The 15,656-nt window shown below is 46.4% G+C and overlaps 1 protein-coding gene across 3 annotated transcripts in view; it reads right to left on the minus strand.

The window, feature by feature from the left end:
• Nucleotides 1-15,656, minus strand: part of Srgap3 (SLIT-ROBO Rho GTPase activating protein 3) — a 231,494-nt gene that overhangs the window by 90,315 nt on the left and 125,523 nt on the right. For all 3 annotated transcript variants that reach the window (XM_051155035.1, XM_051155034.1, XM_051155033.1), the window contains exon 3: nucleotides 10,320-10,482. In XM_051155035.1, the coding sequence (XP_051010992.1) occupies nucleotides 10,320-10,482 (163 nt within the window). The remainder of the gene's footprint in view (nucleotides 1-10,319; nucleotides 10,483-15,656) is intronic.

Below are 15,656 nucleotides of genomic sequence, written 5' to 3' on the forward strand. Positions count from 1 at the left end.
CAGTGCTCTTAACCTCAGAGCCATCTCTCCAGCCCCCAGAACAGGTGCTTACCAAGGAACTATCTAGATCCGGGTGGGGTGAATGGTGAGCGTTGTCTATGGGGCATTGTCTTGATTTTTTGTTGCCCCAGCCCCCTGTGGGCAGCACATTCCCCAGGAAGGGCCTGAACTGCGTAAGATAAAGGAAGCTAGCCCAGGATAAGGAGGCTAACAACATGGATCCCCATCTTCTCTGTGTCTTGACTGTGATGTGGCTGTCAGGGTTCCTGCCTTGACTTCCCCGAAACTACAAACTGTAACCTACAACTGTGAGCCAAATATTAAACTGTAGAAGACATCTCCATAAGAAGTTGTGTGTGCACTGATGGCACAGAGCATCTTCAGGTTGTACTTAAAAGTGGAACTGCTTGGTTGCAGACACTGTACTTCTTCCTCCACTAACGACACTAGACAACTTACTTCCTATGACAGTCCCTGACACTCTACCTACTGGTTCAATCCACCCAGCACCAAGTTGTGTCTCAGCGCCCTCTGATTACCAGTAGGAGCACCCTTTTCTACAGTTTTAGTATTGCAGTTACATCTTCTGAGACCTGAGCAGTTGGATCTCTTATTCTGCTCTTATTGGGCTGTTGGCTCTTTTCTTGTGTATTTGTAAAAGCTGACTTTATTTTCTGGGCATTAAAATTTTATTAATTCTGTGAAGACTAAACATCTTCCCCTTGTTTCAAGTGTATTTTGTCTATCATTCCATTAATTATGTTTGTTGTAGTAGAGACAGTTTTTAAATTATATAATAAAAATATTAATATTTTTCTTTTGGAGAAAAAAAAATATATATTGTTGGAGAAATAGCCCAGCAGATAAGAGCACATACTACTTTTTCAGAGGACCCAAGTTTGGTTTCCAACACCCTCAGATCCAGGAGTCCTCTTTTGGACTCCACAGGCATTGGCACAAAATGCACATATGTCACAAATCTCTTTCTTTCTCTCTGTCTTACAGAAACACACACACACACACACACACACACACACACACACACACACCTAAATTTCTTTCTTTTAAATTATGGGTAATTTTAAAATGTTTTATTTATTTTATGCATATAAGTATTTTGTGTGTGTGTGTATATGTTTGTGTACCACATGCATACTGGATGCCCCCAGAGGTCTGTAGAGGGTGTTAGATCCCCTGAAACTGACATTAGGAATTATCACAGGCCACTGTGTGGGTGCTGGGAACTGAACTCACATCCTCTTTAAGAGTAGGAGGCGCTCTAACTGCTGAGCCATATCTCCAACCCAAACCACAATAAAGTTAAAATTTTTAACTAATAAAAAGCTATAAAAATATTTGAAACGGCCAGGCATGGTGGCTTATACTATTAATCTCAGCACTTGGGAGGCAGAGGCAAGCAGATTTCTGTGAGTTCAAGGCCAGCCCACTCTACAATTGCAAGCTCCAGGCCAACTAGAGATATATGATGAGATCCTGCCTCAAAAACAAAACAAAAATATTTGAAATTGGAGGAGAAAGCCCATAATTTTGAATAATTTATCAGAAATGAAGAAATTACAATGGGAACATATATATATATATATATATATCTGAATGGCAATGACAGCACCATACAGCAAAACTCCTAGGATGTGGCTAATTTGTGCACCAAGGGTGTTATTCTACAATCATGCTTCTTTCCTCACATATGCGTTTTAGTGACACTGCCTAACTGAATAGGGTTGGCAAACAGGACTGTTATTAATTTGTGTGTATTAATCTTATGAGCCACCGTGATGCAGGATGCAGGATTTGCTAGTGGTGCTGGTAAACCCTCTTCATCAGGCTGTGGGTGTCTTAAGTAGTCTCAATCCCCCCCCCATTTGGGGGGGTCTTAAATGGTAAGAAGTTAGAAGCATGCCTTTTAGAAGTCATGGGTACCTCTTCCCTCCACGTTGGACAGAGTAGAGGCCCTAGTCAAAGTAATAAGGCAAGAAAAAGAAATAAAAGGTTAAAAAAAGGAGACAAACCCACCATCTTTTAGAAGCAATTGGTGAGTGTCTTCCTAAGATTTGTTTTTTAACCTTTGCACCCTGAATAAAACCATCCTAGCATCCCATCTCCAATCTTCCCTCACTTCCTTCCTTCTCAAAGGCCTGCAAACAAGGTTATTAGTCACTAGCATGTATTGATTGCCTACTGTGTACTAAGTGGCCATCGCATATCATCTTCTAACCCTGGACCAGCCATAGAAAGAAGATGCCCATCAGCTCCGATTTGAAAACGACAAGACAGTAAAAGGGATCAAGATGTGCACTCATGGCTGAAAGTGGCAGAGACTTGGGTGCAGTCTCTAGGCTCAGCCACAGTGCTTCTCTCGTTCTCCCCAGAGCTCCATGTATCTGTTGAGGACACAGGCATGAAACACTCAAGCTCCCCTTCAGGACTGAGAACTTCTTCCTGGGAAATACTACCCATAAGACACCATGGCCGAAGGAGCGGCCTACCTAAAGATGCACCTGCCATACCCCCACCTCCGCAACCCCCATTGCACACATTTCTAGAGACAACCCACAGCAATGATTAAATCAGCATAAAAGTACTCTCGAGGCACACCTTGGGCAGCTCTGCAGGGCCATCTCAGCTTCTCTATGACTCCACTGCACACTTTGTCCCTTGATGCCTCCCCCTCCCCACCCCTTTTCTTCTGCAGGTGGGACTCCAAATCAGTCTACTCTGTACTCCCTCTGAGAGCCAGTTTCCTGAGGAAGCTAAGCTGGCATTGACTCTAACCACCTGGCCTCACTGCAGTACTGAATCCCCAACGTCACCCCTTCCTGAGCCTCCCTCTGAATGAATGTGGGTGGGGATGACCACCCCGCCCTCTGCATCCACACAAACCATTTCTTCATGCCCACTTCCATCTCTATACTACCCTGTGAGCTCCCCAAGGGAGGCCACGGTGTTTGGACATCTTCTGTGTCCTGTTCATCACCTGCCTCTACCACTGAGTCGGATGTATCTGGAGTAAAACGGAAGCCTCCACCTTCTTGAGTTGTCTTATCTATAACACGGGGGAGTGGGGGTTGAGGATGATAGCTTCCACTCAAACCCGAATTCAGTACACGCAGAATGCTTAGGGCCTTGCACAGAATAAGCGCTCACTAGTCCTTTCTTTGCTACAGTTGCTTATCTGCCATCATGCTTGCACTAGCATGTGTGTATTGACGGGGTGGGAAAGCCTGCTGAGGGCTGCTTCACGGGCTGTCTCCCTGGGAGACAGTGAAGGCAGGCTGAGGGCCCTCATCTCTTTGTTCTCCCCGCCCCAATGCAGACCTCACTGCTGGACCCTCCAGCATGCAAACCCTCACTTCACTCTCTCCTGCAAGAAAGAAAAATTGAAAAATAAACTTGGCTTTGAATCCAAGGCCGCGGCTGCTTTTGATCTCTGTTACAAAGCAAAGCAATTATTGGACACAAAAGCCCTGATTTATTTATGAAATGCCATGGACATCTTCGAGGCGGGGACGAGAAAACTCACTCAAGACTGAGCCCTTGTTGCCACACAGTGAATGGCTGCTTTCAAACACTGGCCCCCCAAATGCCCTCTGTCTCTTCTAAGAGTCTCTCCTCATTAGCGCTTTTTCCAGAATGCTGCAGCTTCCAACAATCAAATTCACATCACGGCCAGAGCAAGTAATTAAATTCCACAGGCATCGGAGTGCAGAATAATGGATGGCTATTGTTAAGGAAGCTGAAGAAAAACAGAATGAGGCTGCAAATGGGATGGGCTTCAATACCTAGTCTTGGAAACAGCCATGGGTAACGAGGGATGAGTGTGACACCCCGTGACCCTCCCAACTGGTGTACCACCTAGGGCTGGATTCAGAGTTGGGTCAAATACCTAGGTTTGGGCAAAACTATTGCCCTTAAAAGAAGGGTTCAGTTTCCTTATCTGCAAAACAAGGAGGCTACAGTCAGCTGAGGGCTGGTTAGGAATGCAGATCCTCAGGCCGCATGCTAGACCTGCTGAATCAGCAACTGTGACGGTGGAGGCCAGTATCTGCACCGAACACCTCCCCGGGGAACTCTAGCCCAGGCTAGACTATGGCACTCACTGGTAGGCGGGTTATGTTTAAGGGTGAGACCATAAACTCAAAAGTGGGAAATGCCAGGGAGATGAAATAAAGGAGTCAATTCAACTTACTGGACAACATTAGGGCAGTGGAAAGCACCATGTTGTTTAGTTTTGGTTTGGCATTTGTGAGTCAGGGTCTCAGGTAGCCCAGGCTTGTCTAAAACCACTATGTAGCTGAGGCTGGCCTTGAACTCCTGATTCCCCTGGCCCCATCTTCCAAGTGCTGGGATTATAAGCATGCACTACCACACCAAGAGTGAAATCTCCAAGTTTTGAAACATTTTATCTCAATGTAGTGGCTTCCAACCTATGGGTCAAGACCCCATGGGGGGGAAACATATTTACATTATGATTCACGACAGGAGCCAAATTACAGTTATGAAGTAGCAATAAGAATAATTTTATGGCTGAGGGGGATCATCACAACACAAGGAGCTGCATTAAAGCGTTGCAGAGTTAGGACGGTTGAGAACCGCTCTTAATGTAACAAGGAGCAAGCAGATTCCATCTAAGAGCTGTTTGTACCCTCAGTTCTGGCATGCCTCTGCTCTCTGTGGTGATCTATTCTGCCTTGCCCCAGAGCCCCCAACGCCCCTTCCCCACTTGACAGACCAATATTTACCCTTCAACCCAAACCTCAGCATCATCCTCACAGTTAACCCATTCTCGAATGTCAGCCCCACTTCCTGCATCCCAACAGAAAGGACTCAAACACAGAGCCAACACATTGTCACTAGACGGTGTGTAGGTTGCTTTTCTATTGCTATGATAAAGACCACACAACCAAACAACTTATAAAAGAGAGTGTTTGATTGGGCTCGGGGTTCCAGCGGGTTCGAGTCTGTGATGGTAGAGTGAAGGATGGTGGGATAAAGAGCCGAGAGCTCACTTCTTGAACCACACACCGGAGGCAGAGAGAAGGAGCCTTGTGAAACTCCGAAGCCTGGCCCCAGTCACATACTTCCTCCCTCTAGTAAGGCTACAATTCCTAATCCTTTCCAAACAGCTACCGAGTGGGAACCAATGCTTGAGACTCATGGGAGATATCTCCTTCAAGTCACCTCAGAAGGCAACAAAGAAGGCAAAGATGACATGAAGAAGTTACGACATGGGCCTTCCCAACAGAGGAGTCTATGCCTCTCAAGAAAGCTACCTTCTTGCTGCCTGAAAAAAATCACTCAAGTCATTTTGCCAGAACCTAGTAAGATGAAGTTTAAAAGGGACACACATGGTGAGGGAGGCACAGAATTCAGGCCAGATTTTAAAAGAATTGATGTTAAAAACATCTAGAGGTTTCTGAGACATGACCATTGAGTTGAAGTGTTGAGATAGCCCTCTCTGCTCCAAGCTGGTCAGGCCTTTCTCCTGATTGCTTCTCACCATGAACTACTACACGGCAGAGAAAACTCAGCAGGACCCACGGGGACCACTGGGACCCACGGTGAGAAGCTTCAGGGGAGAGCACAAACCAAACCATAGAGAATATTCGAGTGAACAGAAATGTTCATCTCTAGGCAGCAAAGACCCGGATGGATCATCTTGATTTCTGTCTCCAAGCAATGAACAGGTTTCTGCATTTACTGGGTATTTGTAGTCCTCAAGGGAGTGACCAGCGCAAAACTTGTAATATTTCATTTCTGCATTGAAGGGCTGGTTATTGATCACAGCTGTCCCCAGACAGAATGAGCAATGCTGAGAGGAAAGGCAAGGTGCATCCTTTGCTGAGGGACACCTGGTTAAGTATGATTTAAGAAAAGAAAAAAAAAAAAAGACTAGATACAGAGTGGCCATCTATTTTCTCTTTCTTCTCAAAAAGAGACCCCAACCCTCACCCTCACCCATCCTCAGCCCTGTGGATCAGCAAAGTCAAGCACCTCTTGCTCCAAAGGCTAGCATCTTCCTACACTTAGGTGAGATAGCTTCCTGACCACAGATACAGGGTAAAGGGTGATCACATGACTTGCTGGGCTTGGAAGATCTAATGCCAGATAAAGGGACTTAAAACAGGTAAGATGTAAGCCTGGGGCTGCTGGGAACCACCTGGTCAGGAGAGTGGGGCAAGCTAACTTTAAAAAGGTTCCTCATCAAACCTCTGAAAAACAGGAAGCAGACTATTTTCTGATAATAATCTTTGTGTCCCTAGAAGCCCCCCATGCCTGAAGCCAAGGTCATCTTGGAAAAGCTGAAAACTTTTTTTTCCCCTCCAAGCAGGTTGAACTGTATTTCTGTTGTCCACAGCCATGGGTCCTGATCATTTCAGTTGCCTCTAAGATCTTCAGTTCCATGTGGCTCTGCCTGAGACAGACCCCTCCCCTTAAAGCCTTTCCCTGGAAATGGGGGCTGAGGGCAGGGCTAATCACACACAGCTAGTCAAGAGTCAGTCTCTGTTTGACATCCCAAGCCCTGCTGTTATGGAACTGTGGGGGATGGGAGGTGTCACAGTCTGTACCTAAGTCAGGCCTAGCAACCTGCCCTTAATAAACCAATAACAAGAGCCAAATTACAAGTGGAAAGCAGAAAAAAGGAGATTCATTCAATGCTGGCCACCTTGAGAAGAGGAACAAAAAGATCCAGAAAAACCCTCAAGTCCATCTTCAGGGTCCTGTAGTGAGACAGAAGTTTGAATAGAGGGCCAAGGATACGCATATCTAAACTGTTCTAATACAAGTGTGGTCCCACCCACTCACCCACCTTTGTCTGGGATTCAGTCTCACTCTGAAAGGTGTTCTGACATGTTGTTAAAACTGTGTGATGAAATCTCTTTCAGGGAGACAAACACACATGCACAAACACAAATGTGAGCACATACACAAATGTACACACATACACTCACACATATCCACACACAAACAGGCACACACACATGCACACACACACAACCACACACACTCACACTCACTCACTAAGTTGGCCTGGTTACACTTGAGTTCACTCTGTGGCCTGAGCTGGCCTTGAACTTACGAGGAACTCGTGACAGCTCAGCCTCCAGAGCAGTTGGACGACAGATCTGTAGCACTAGGTGCTATGAGTTTCTGGAATTTGCAGTGCTGCCACTTCTCCTTAGAGCAGAGTCCGCATGGGCTAGGGAGCGGCACAGTTTGGTTAAGAGCACTTTCTGCCAGAGGACCCAGGTTCAGTTGCCAGCACCCACATGACAGCTCCACTTCCAGAGGACCTAATGTTCTCTTTTGCCCTTCACAGGCACTACATGCAAGTGGTTCAAACACACACATGCAGGCCAAACATTTATGCACATAAAATTAAAAAATAAAAATAAAAAATAACCAAATAAAAACAAAACAAACAAAAGGTCCAGACTTTCTGTGAAAGGAAGAACAAAGAATGAAGAAACAGTGAGAATCAAGTTGGACAGCACACTGATCTGGGAGAGGGTGGCAGGCAGGGCAACTATGTCAGGCCCACCGGAATGACCCCTGACCCCCTGTAGCTCTACTTCCAGAGCAAGATTGGGTGGGTGGTCAGGAAACAGCCACCTAGCACTAAGATCCCAGGTTGTCCACATGCTTTGTGCCGGGGCCACTAGCAAGCTTCCATTTCTTGGGTGGGTTCTGAGTGCCACACCTTGTGTTGTCACTTGACCTGCCTCTGTTTTTCCAAGGGGTCCCCAGTGTAGCCATTGTACCAGACCCATTTCCCAGATGAGAAAACTGAGGCTTAAAGAGACTGGCCAGGGTGGTCAGGGAGATAGTACAGAGACAAACTCTAAAAGCCCTGCCACACTGATGGCAAGGGGCTGGAGCCACTTTTGGGCTCTCCTTGAAGCTACCCCAGGCTTTCTTCCATCTATATAAAATGCGGTGTATCTCCTCACCATTTGTCCAGTACTTAGTCCAGAAGCGGCTGAGATCAGTGCAGCAGCTCTCGCTATATAAGGAGCACAGGGCCTAGCTCCTAGTTTTATATATAATGTGGGCAAAACAAAGGGACCTCGCTGGACTAAATCAGCCAGGCCCACTTGTGCCTGACACTCTCACAGCCCACAGGGACCAGGTCACTTCCTTTGTTCTACAGGACAGGCCTGGTAACAAGGCAGCCAGGAGCTCAGCTGTGGACATTTTTCATTATTTTCCACCCTGTTAACCTCCATCACAAGTCAGGCTGCTGTCAGACTAAATGAGAACTGCAAAGATTTATCTCACTTGTCCCAGGGCTCAGCTCAGGGAAAAAAAAAAAAAAAGAGCCTTCATTTCCTACAGGCCTTGGCGACCCTTTCTCTCGGAGTCATTCCCACCCAGGGAAAGGCAAGGACAGCAGCAACGGGTGGGGACCATACCGGGATTAGGACTCCAAACCAGCAGACAGCTAAAGCTTTTCAGCCGGCCTTTGTGAAGCACTGTGGGATTTTTTTTTTTTTTTTCTTCTTTTGGCACTGCATTTACCTTTCTAATTATGTTTGCTTATGCAAATATTAAACTCAGACCACATTTCATAAACACAGCATTAAGAGGAGACCAGAAACGTATTGAGTGGTGAGGAGGACATGGGCTGGAGACTACAGTTCCTCTGTAGATGTCATCCTCAAAACAGACGATTGAACAGAACGCCTTAGAGAGATGATTCTATTTCAGGTCAGCAGCTTGTCCCCTTCCTTGTGTGTCTAGCAATCCTGGGTCACTGGATCACTAAATTGGTACCTCAGAAGAAGAGCTGAGCTATGATTGCAGCTGTCCTAGGGTCACAGCCAGCTTTCACAGAGCAAGGCCAGGGTAGCCTATGCTCCAACTCCCCCCAGGGTGTTTCCAGCCCACTTCACAAATGAGGAAACTGAGGCACAGATGTAAGCCACAAGCCTGAAGGTACACAGGACACATGGGTTTTTAAAAAGATAGTACCAGGGTTATTTTCTTTCTAGAATGTTAAAAAGTCTAGTCTCCTCCTGAGCTTCTTCCCCTAGGAACAGCATGTCCGAGCTTCACACAGGCCCCAGAAGCTGCTGATTTCAGCCTCTCTCAACAGACAGAGGATACGGCTACATGACACACCCATTTTACAGAAAATTCCGTTCTCCACACATTTAGGCAGAGCCTCCTTTTTGCCAGACATTGTGTAAAAAGCCCTGACAAAGGCTTCAGAGGGACATAAAAGGTGATGACTCTCCTCACCCTTGGCTCCTGGAGATTTCCCCTGGTAAAAATCTTTCTTTTAGCAATGGGGTGTCCTGCCAAAGCCTTAAGAAAATAAATCAGCTTTTGAGCTTATGACTGTCATTGTGGAAACTGGTCCTAAGTAATAATGGATATGGAAAAGAGCTCACAGTGGGGCTTTTTTTTTCAGAGTAGAATAATGGCATTTACCAAAGTGCTCAACAGAGAGCGATCAAGTGCATAGGTCAAGGTAAGTCAATATAACAAAATACTATGCAGCCATTCAAAACAGAAGTAAATTTTCAATGAGGGAAATTTTTGACAGAGAACATTACATAAGTTTGGTAGGTGACATAAGTAGGCAGTAATATCAAATACATGGTATGATCATACACAAGGGGACATGTGTTTGCATTCTACAAAGTACATAAGTTATAAGCACTCACAGAAAATATGTTTGTATAGGTATACATAAAGAAATTCTTAAAGTTTCAAAGTGATTGACTGGTAAAAATTCTGTTGACTTACACAGACAGGTAAGGTGTGAAACTGCTGCTGATGGAACTAATAAACACCCAAGAATCTCCAGTGAAATGTTAAAAGTGACTACCAAGAATCTTCATTATAAATATCCTCGATGTCTTATCTGTTATACTTTGACTTAACACTTCTCAGACATTGCTTCAGCAGATAATTTTACAGAAATTTATACAACACAATTATTCCTTATCATATACCAAATTTTATAATTCAGAATGAAATAGATATTTTTGAATTTTGAAAAAAAATTCTGTTGACTTGAATTTTTGTGCCCATGTCCACTTCCATTTTTCCAGATTGCCTAGAATACATGTACACTACACACCTAGCCATTCCAAGGTTTTTACTCTTGTGGCCATAGGTGTGAAGGTGGCTAAGTATGCACAGTCTTTCAAAAGCAATTGCAGAGGTCAAAACTGAGCTGGGAGTGTACACTGTCTTCCTGGTCCCTTGTCCCCAAACTACATCTCACCATGACAGTAGACTATTGTCATAGCCAGTCTGGGAAAGTGACCTGGGTAGATAGGGCAGCTCACCTTTTTGAAGAGTCTGATGACATCCTCACTGATCTGGGAGAGGCGGACGATGACATTGTTCATGAAGATGTCATTGAGGGTGGCATGGTCTCGGCTCTCCCTCCGGGTCTGATGCAACACCAGATACCAACAGTTGACAGGAGAGAGGAGGCACTGATCCTTCCTGCGGGAACCAAGACAGCTCAGGTTGGCTTCACATCAGTTCACGCGGCCGTTCACTTCTGACCCTCACAGTCACCTTCAAAGTCAATCTTATTACACTTATGAGGATGACAGAAACCGGCCAGAGAACTAAGGTGACATTCCATGGTTACAGACTAGTGCTGGAGCTGGGCCTCGGGTCTCTGAGTCTATCTATGCCCTGGGCTGTGTATACTTCCCTTGGATGTGGCGCTTTCCACACACCCTTCTCTTTACTGAGAAGGATAGCGCCATAAATTTTCACAGTTTCTAGGTCTGCGCAGTGGAAAAAACAAAGATAGTTCCTCTCCCCTAGCCTGCCTCCACTAACCCTCAGAGTCCCCTGGGCTCTTGACACCTTTGTCCTTCCCTAGGGAGCTTGTGACCTCCTAGAAACCAGTGTGACACCAACAACCTGGTGAGCGTTGGCCTGAAGGGGTCAGGTTCTGTGTGTGGGAGGAGGAGCAAAGGAAGATACAGTTACCTACAGGACAAATGAGCCTTTGTCCTGCAGTGACTGATGGAGTCTCAGACTGACTCTAGCTGGGCATGATGCTGGAAACCTATCAGAAATGCATTCTCCAGCCTTGTAGAATCAGAAGCACAGGGGTTGGGCCTGGCAATCCTGGCTTTAAGAAGTTCCCCCTCCCCCAGGCACTGTAGTGTCACCTGGAGTCTGAGCATCTTTCACTGTGTATCACTGCTTCCCAAGCTAATGAAACAACAGGAAAACTCTCTTTTGTCTCTACTTTCCCAAAGATCCCTCTGTGGGGCTCAAGAGAAGGTGTATACACTCTTCTGTTAGAAAAAAAAGCAAATAAAATGCTAAACTCAAATGCAATCAATGACCCCATCTTGACACAAGGCATACTTGAGCTGGAGCTCTTGTTCTCCAAGCCTGAATCATGCTCTTACTGCGCTTTCTAGTGTGGAAAGATATATGGGACACGGCCTGCCCCTAGCCCCAGAGACCCCCAACCTTGCCTTGTTCCACCTCTGTCCTCAGGGAGTTGGTTAAGGAAGTGCCACTGTGGCCAATGATCCTGAGGAAGGTAACTGCTGAGTCCCACTGTGACTGCACCTTCCTCACCAGAGCCCAACAGAGCCCAACAGAGAATAGCCCTGTTGTATTCTGGGATGTTCCTCTCTCACCATCCCCCCTAGTTGCTGGAATTTGAGAAGGCAAGAAAAGAGGCTCTATTTAACGTCAAGGAATTTTTTTTCCATCACCAAATTGGCCGAAAATCTAGGCAGCAAAAACTTTGGAAGTAAATTGGAATAGAGGCTGTGGCGAGACCAGCAGCACTGGCTTCACTAGGGAACAATTGGAAATGCACATTGTCAAAATGGATACTCAACTGTCTAAGGAAATATAAAGAAGACACAACACTAAAGATTTGCCTTTTGCTGATACCCTGGAAAGATTTGGAGTGTTAAAATTCAGTCCCAGCTGGGATTCCTGTGCACTGATTTCATAGCAGGCCCTGGGTGGGCTGTGTTCACCCACAGGCAGCTATAGTGCAGATTCTGCCAGGGGACCCTTGTCAAGAAGCTGAGACTAAGTAAGTAAGTAAGTAAATAAATAAATAAATAAATAAATAAGGGAAGGAAATAGGAAGGAAGAATTGAAGAGGGAGGCTGTGTAGGTCAATAATGCAGATGCACCCTGAGCATCCACTCTGATGGAGTTGCAGGAGGCCCAGGCACGCTCCTCCTCCCTTCTGTTTTCATGCCAGGTTCTTCCTACCTAGACCACACTTGCACTGCCTTCTTCCCTGACTGCCTCCTCTACTTCCTGTAAGTATAGCTCAACATTATATATGCATATATGTATATACACACATATAAAAACATATAGCTCAACATTTCCTCCTCAAAGAGCAATCCTCTGACCATGTCTGAGCAAAGAACAGTTTCAAGTGTCCTCTCTGGCATCCTGTAAGGGCTTGTGGGAAGAACAAACTGTCAGGAGCATTAATCAGAAACCTCAGGGGGTTGGCACAGCACCCTTCCTTCACAGGGCCTCCTGGGGATTCTGATGCCTGTGTGACTTTGAGAATGTCTACATTAAAGTTGGACCTGAATGTCTCCCAGTGGCCCACATGTTAAACACTGGGTTTCCAATGTGGTACTGTTGGGAGATGGGAAAATCTCTAAGAGGTGGGAGGCCTTTAGTTCGTTGAAAGAACAGCCTCATGAGACCCCAGCCCCTTCCTCTTTCCCTTCTCCATTTCCTGGCTGTGGGGTTATCAGCTCTGCTGTACCATGCATTCACACCATGATTATGCCCTCTATCTCAGGAGACCTGAAAGCCCAATTATAGACTAAAATCTATAAGACTCTGAGCTAAAAAAAAAAAAAAGGCCTTCTCTCTTTATAAATTATCTCATAGAACTCCTTACAGTTACAGAAGGCTGCCTGACACAATCTGCCTTTAGGTTTCATGCCCCACCCTTCACCTTCCTGGGAGCTCTTAGAGAGCAGGTACTGTTTCTGTTGTACTCACTGTGCTCAGGGCTCAGCAAGACAGCTACCGCAGAGCGGATGCTGGGGAAGAGTGACCCTGGAGAAAAGTTCTCATTTGTACTGGGTTGTTGAAGGATGAGTATGGGGTTTTAGATCAGAAGTGTGTGTGTGTGTGTGTGTGTGTGTGTGTGTGTGTGTGTGTATGTGTGTGTGTGTGTGTAAGAGAGAGAGAGAAAGAGAGAGAGAGACAGAGAGACAGAATAACAAATTATCTCATGAAGCCCTGAATTCTGAGAATGCTACTAGAGGACTGTTGGAAATGAGGCTGGAACGAAAAGACAGAGGCCTGAGTTAAGCGGATGTGGAGTGCCAGGCCAAAGTAGCTGGGACTCTGCCATCTAGGCCACAGAGTTTTGAGCCCATGTTAACACTGGAATAGTCTCCAGACCTTATTAAAATACCAGGACAAGGTGAGTCCAATGCTCTAGGGTGGAGCTTGACATTGGTATTTTAAAACATTCTTCAAAAGATCTCCCTTTGTATTCAGAATTCCTGTTCTAGGAAGTAGGAAGTCACAGGGGTTATTCACAAGTATAACCAATGTGTGTTTTGGAAAAATCACTGAGGGAAAACTGGAGGGTGGGTAGGGTGAGGTGACACAACGGATAGATGAATGGACAGATGAGTGATTGGGGTAACTGTATAGGTAGGTGGTTGGATGGATGGATGGATGGATGGATGGATGATGGTTGAATGATAAATAGATGGATAACAGATACATACATAGATAAATTAGTTAGATAGATAGATAGACAGATAGATGATAGATGAAGGTGGGTGGATGGATGGATAGAAGATACGGATGATGAGGATACATGGATGCGCAGGTGGGTAAGTGTGGACATAAACACCACTCATGAAGGAATCCTAGTTGGGGGAGAGGGAGATGGTGAATGCTGAGTGGTGGCACTGGGACCAATGAGGGCTAAAGGAACACTCCTCAACAGGGCACATTTAATCTTGATAAGCTGCTGGAAACAGGAGTGGGAGTGGGAGGAGAGAATGGTGAGTCTGAGATTTGGCTTTCGGGCACCTGGGAGGGAGCCAGTGAGACAAACTAAGAGGAGAGCTGCAGGGAGAGAAGCAGGTTTGGGCAGCGAACACTTCCCATTCTGCTTCCTACTGCTTCCTGGGTGGTGGAAAATGAAAGGATTAAAGGAGCGGTGCCATAATTGAGCTGTTACTGAAATTGCTTCAGGGGCTTAGCTCAATCTGGGATGCAAGACTTGAACAGCATCTGGGGAACTAAATGTGTAAAAATTATGGACGTTTCAGAGGAAAACAAAGAGGCAAGTGATTTTGAAAGGACTCGGAAGTACTAGATTGACTTTAATGATGGCCTTTAACTAGGTTGCCTGGCCCAAGAGAAATGGTGGAAGACAGACCAGAACCTGGGGGCCAGGAGGTGGCACAGGCCAGGACTGGATTGTATAGGGGTGGAGGAGGGAGGAGGGGGAGGTGCAGGAAGAGGAGGAGGTCAGGCAATGCAGAAGCAGCTAGCATGTGTTGAGGAGAGGTCTGGGTTCCTTCAGGCGTCCATTCGTCATCTCCCTGTGTGAGTGCATGCGTCTGCATGTGATCACGTGCACTAGTTCACCTAGCACTGTGTGTGTAGAAGCTCAGATTCCCTGGTGAGCCTCTGCCTGAGCCTTCCACTTAGTAAGAAAGACACACAAGAGACGTAAGCTGCTGCCGCAGCCTCATAAATGTATTCATGGGAAGGAGGCTGCAGAGCTTCCCCATGCCAGGCCCGGAAGTAAGGTGGTCATTGCTGTCTTCCTTCAGAAAGCATTTTCTAGACTGAGAATCAAAGGCTGGAGTGGACATTCCCAAGGCAGAGCCTTCTGGGTGGAGAAATAGGACCAAAGGGCCAGCAAATGGGAGAAAGGGGCATCCTGATGAACTGATGGGCAGCTGACAAGGGAGAAAGGGGCATCCCAATGAGCTGACAGGCAGCTGAGGGGTCCCACATGATGCTCTGGGGTGAGACCCATGACAACAAACATGGCTGGGGAATAAAGCAGACCCCAATACAAAGGGGTCTGTACCATTAGAGAGTCTGAGCTTCCTCCTCAGGCCATCAGGAAGATATAGAAGGATCTAGAGCAAAGGAGTAAAGGGGTCAAAGTATCTTTTCAACCCTCCACAGTGGGACCCTGGCAGGGCAAGGGGTGATGTTCAGGTAATGGCCAAGAGAGAGGTTGGAATGATTTAGTGCTCGGGTATTGACTGAACTTGCAGGCCAACTAAGAAGGGGCTAGGGTGGGAGCTGAGGGGAAGAATCCAGGGTGACGCCTGTTTCCTGGCTGGGCACCCAGGGAAGTAGAAGTGGCATTTGGGGGAATGAAGAAAAGGTTAGAGGCTTGGCTGGGAAGGAGCCCCTCCCTCCTCGACCCAGAGAGTCTGACAACGCTGCAATCAGGGAGAGGCACCTCTCCCCACTCCCATGACTAGGAACAAGGAAGAGACAGGCAGGGACAGTGCCTTCCAAGCAGCATGTCCACACTGAGGCTCTGCCCAGCATGGGAAACAGCCAGCTCTGCCTTCCTATCTGCTGCCTGCCCTGTTTCCACTTAAAACGTGTGGTGTCCATGCAAACTAGAAGCTGGGCATGGCAGTTTGAATGAGAAG

Source organism: Acomys russatus, chromosome 13 (genome assembly GCF_903995435.1).
Source record: "Acomys russatus chromosome 13, mAcoRus1.1, whole genome shotgun sequence".
NCBI classification, from domain to species: domain Eukaryota; kingdom Metazoa; phylum Chordata; class Mammalia; order Rodentia; family Muridae; genus Acomys; species Acomys russatus.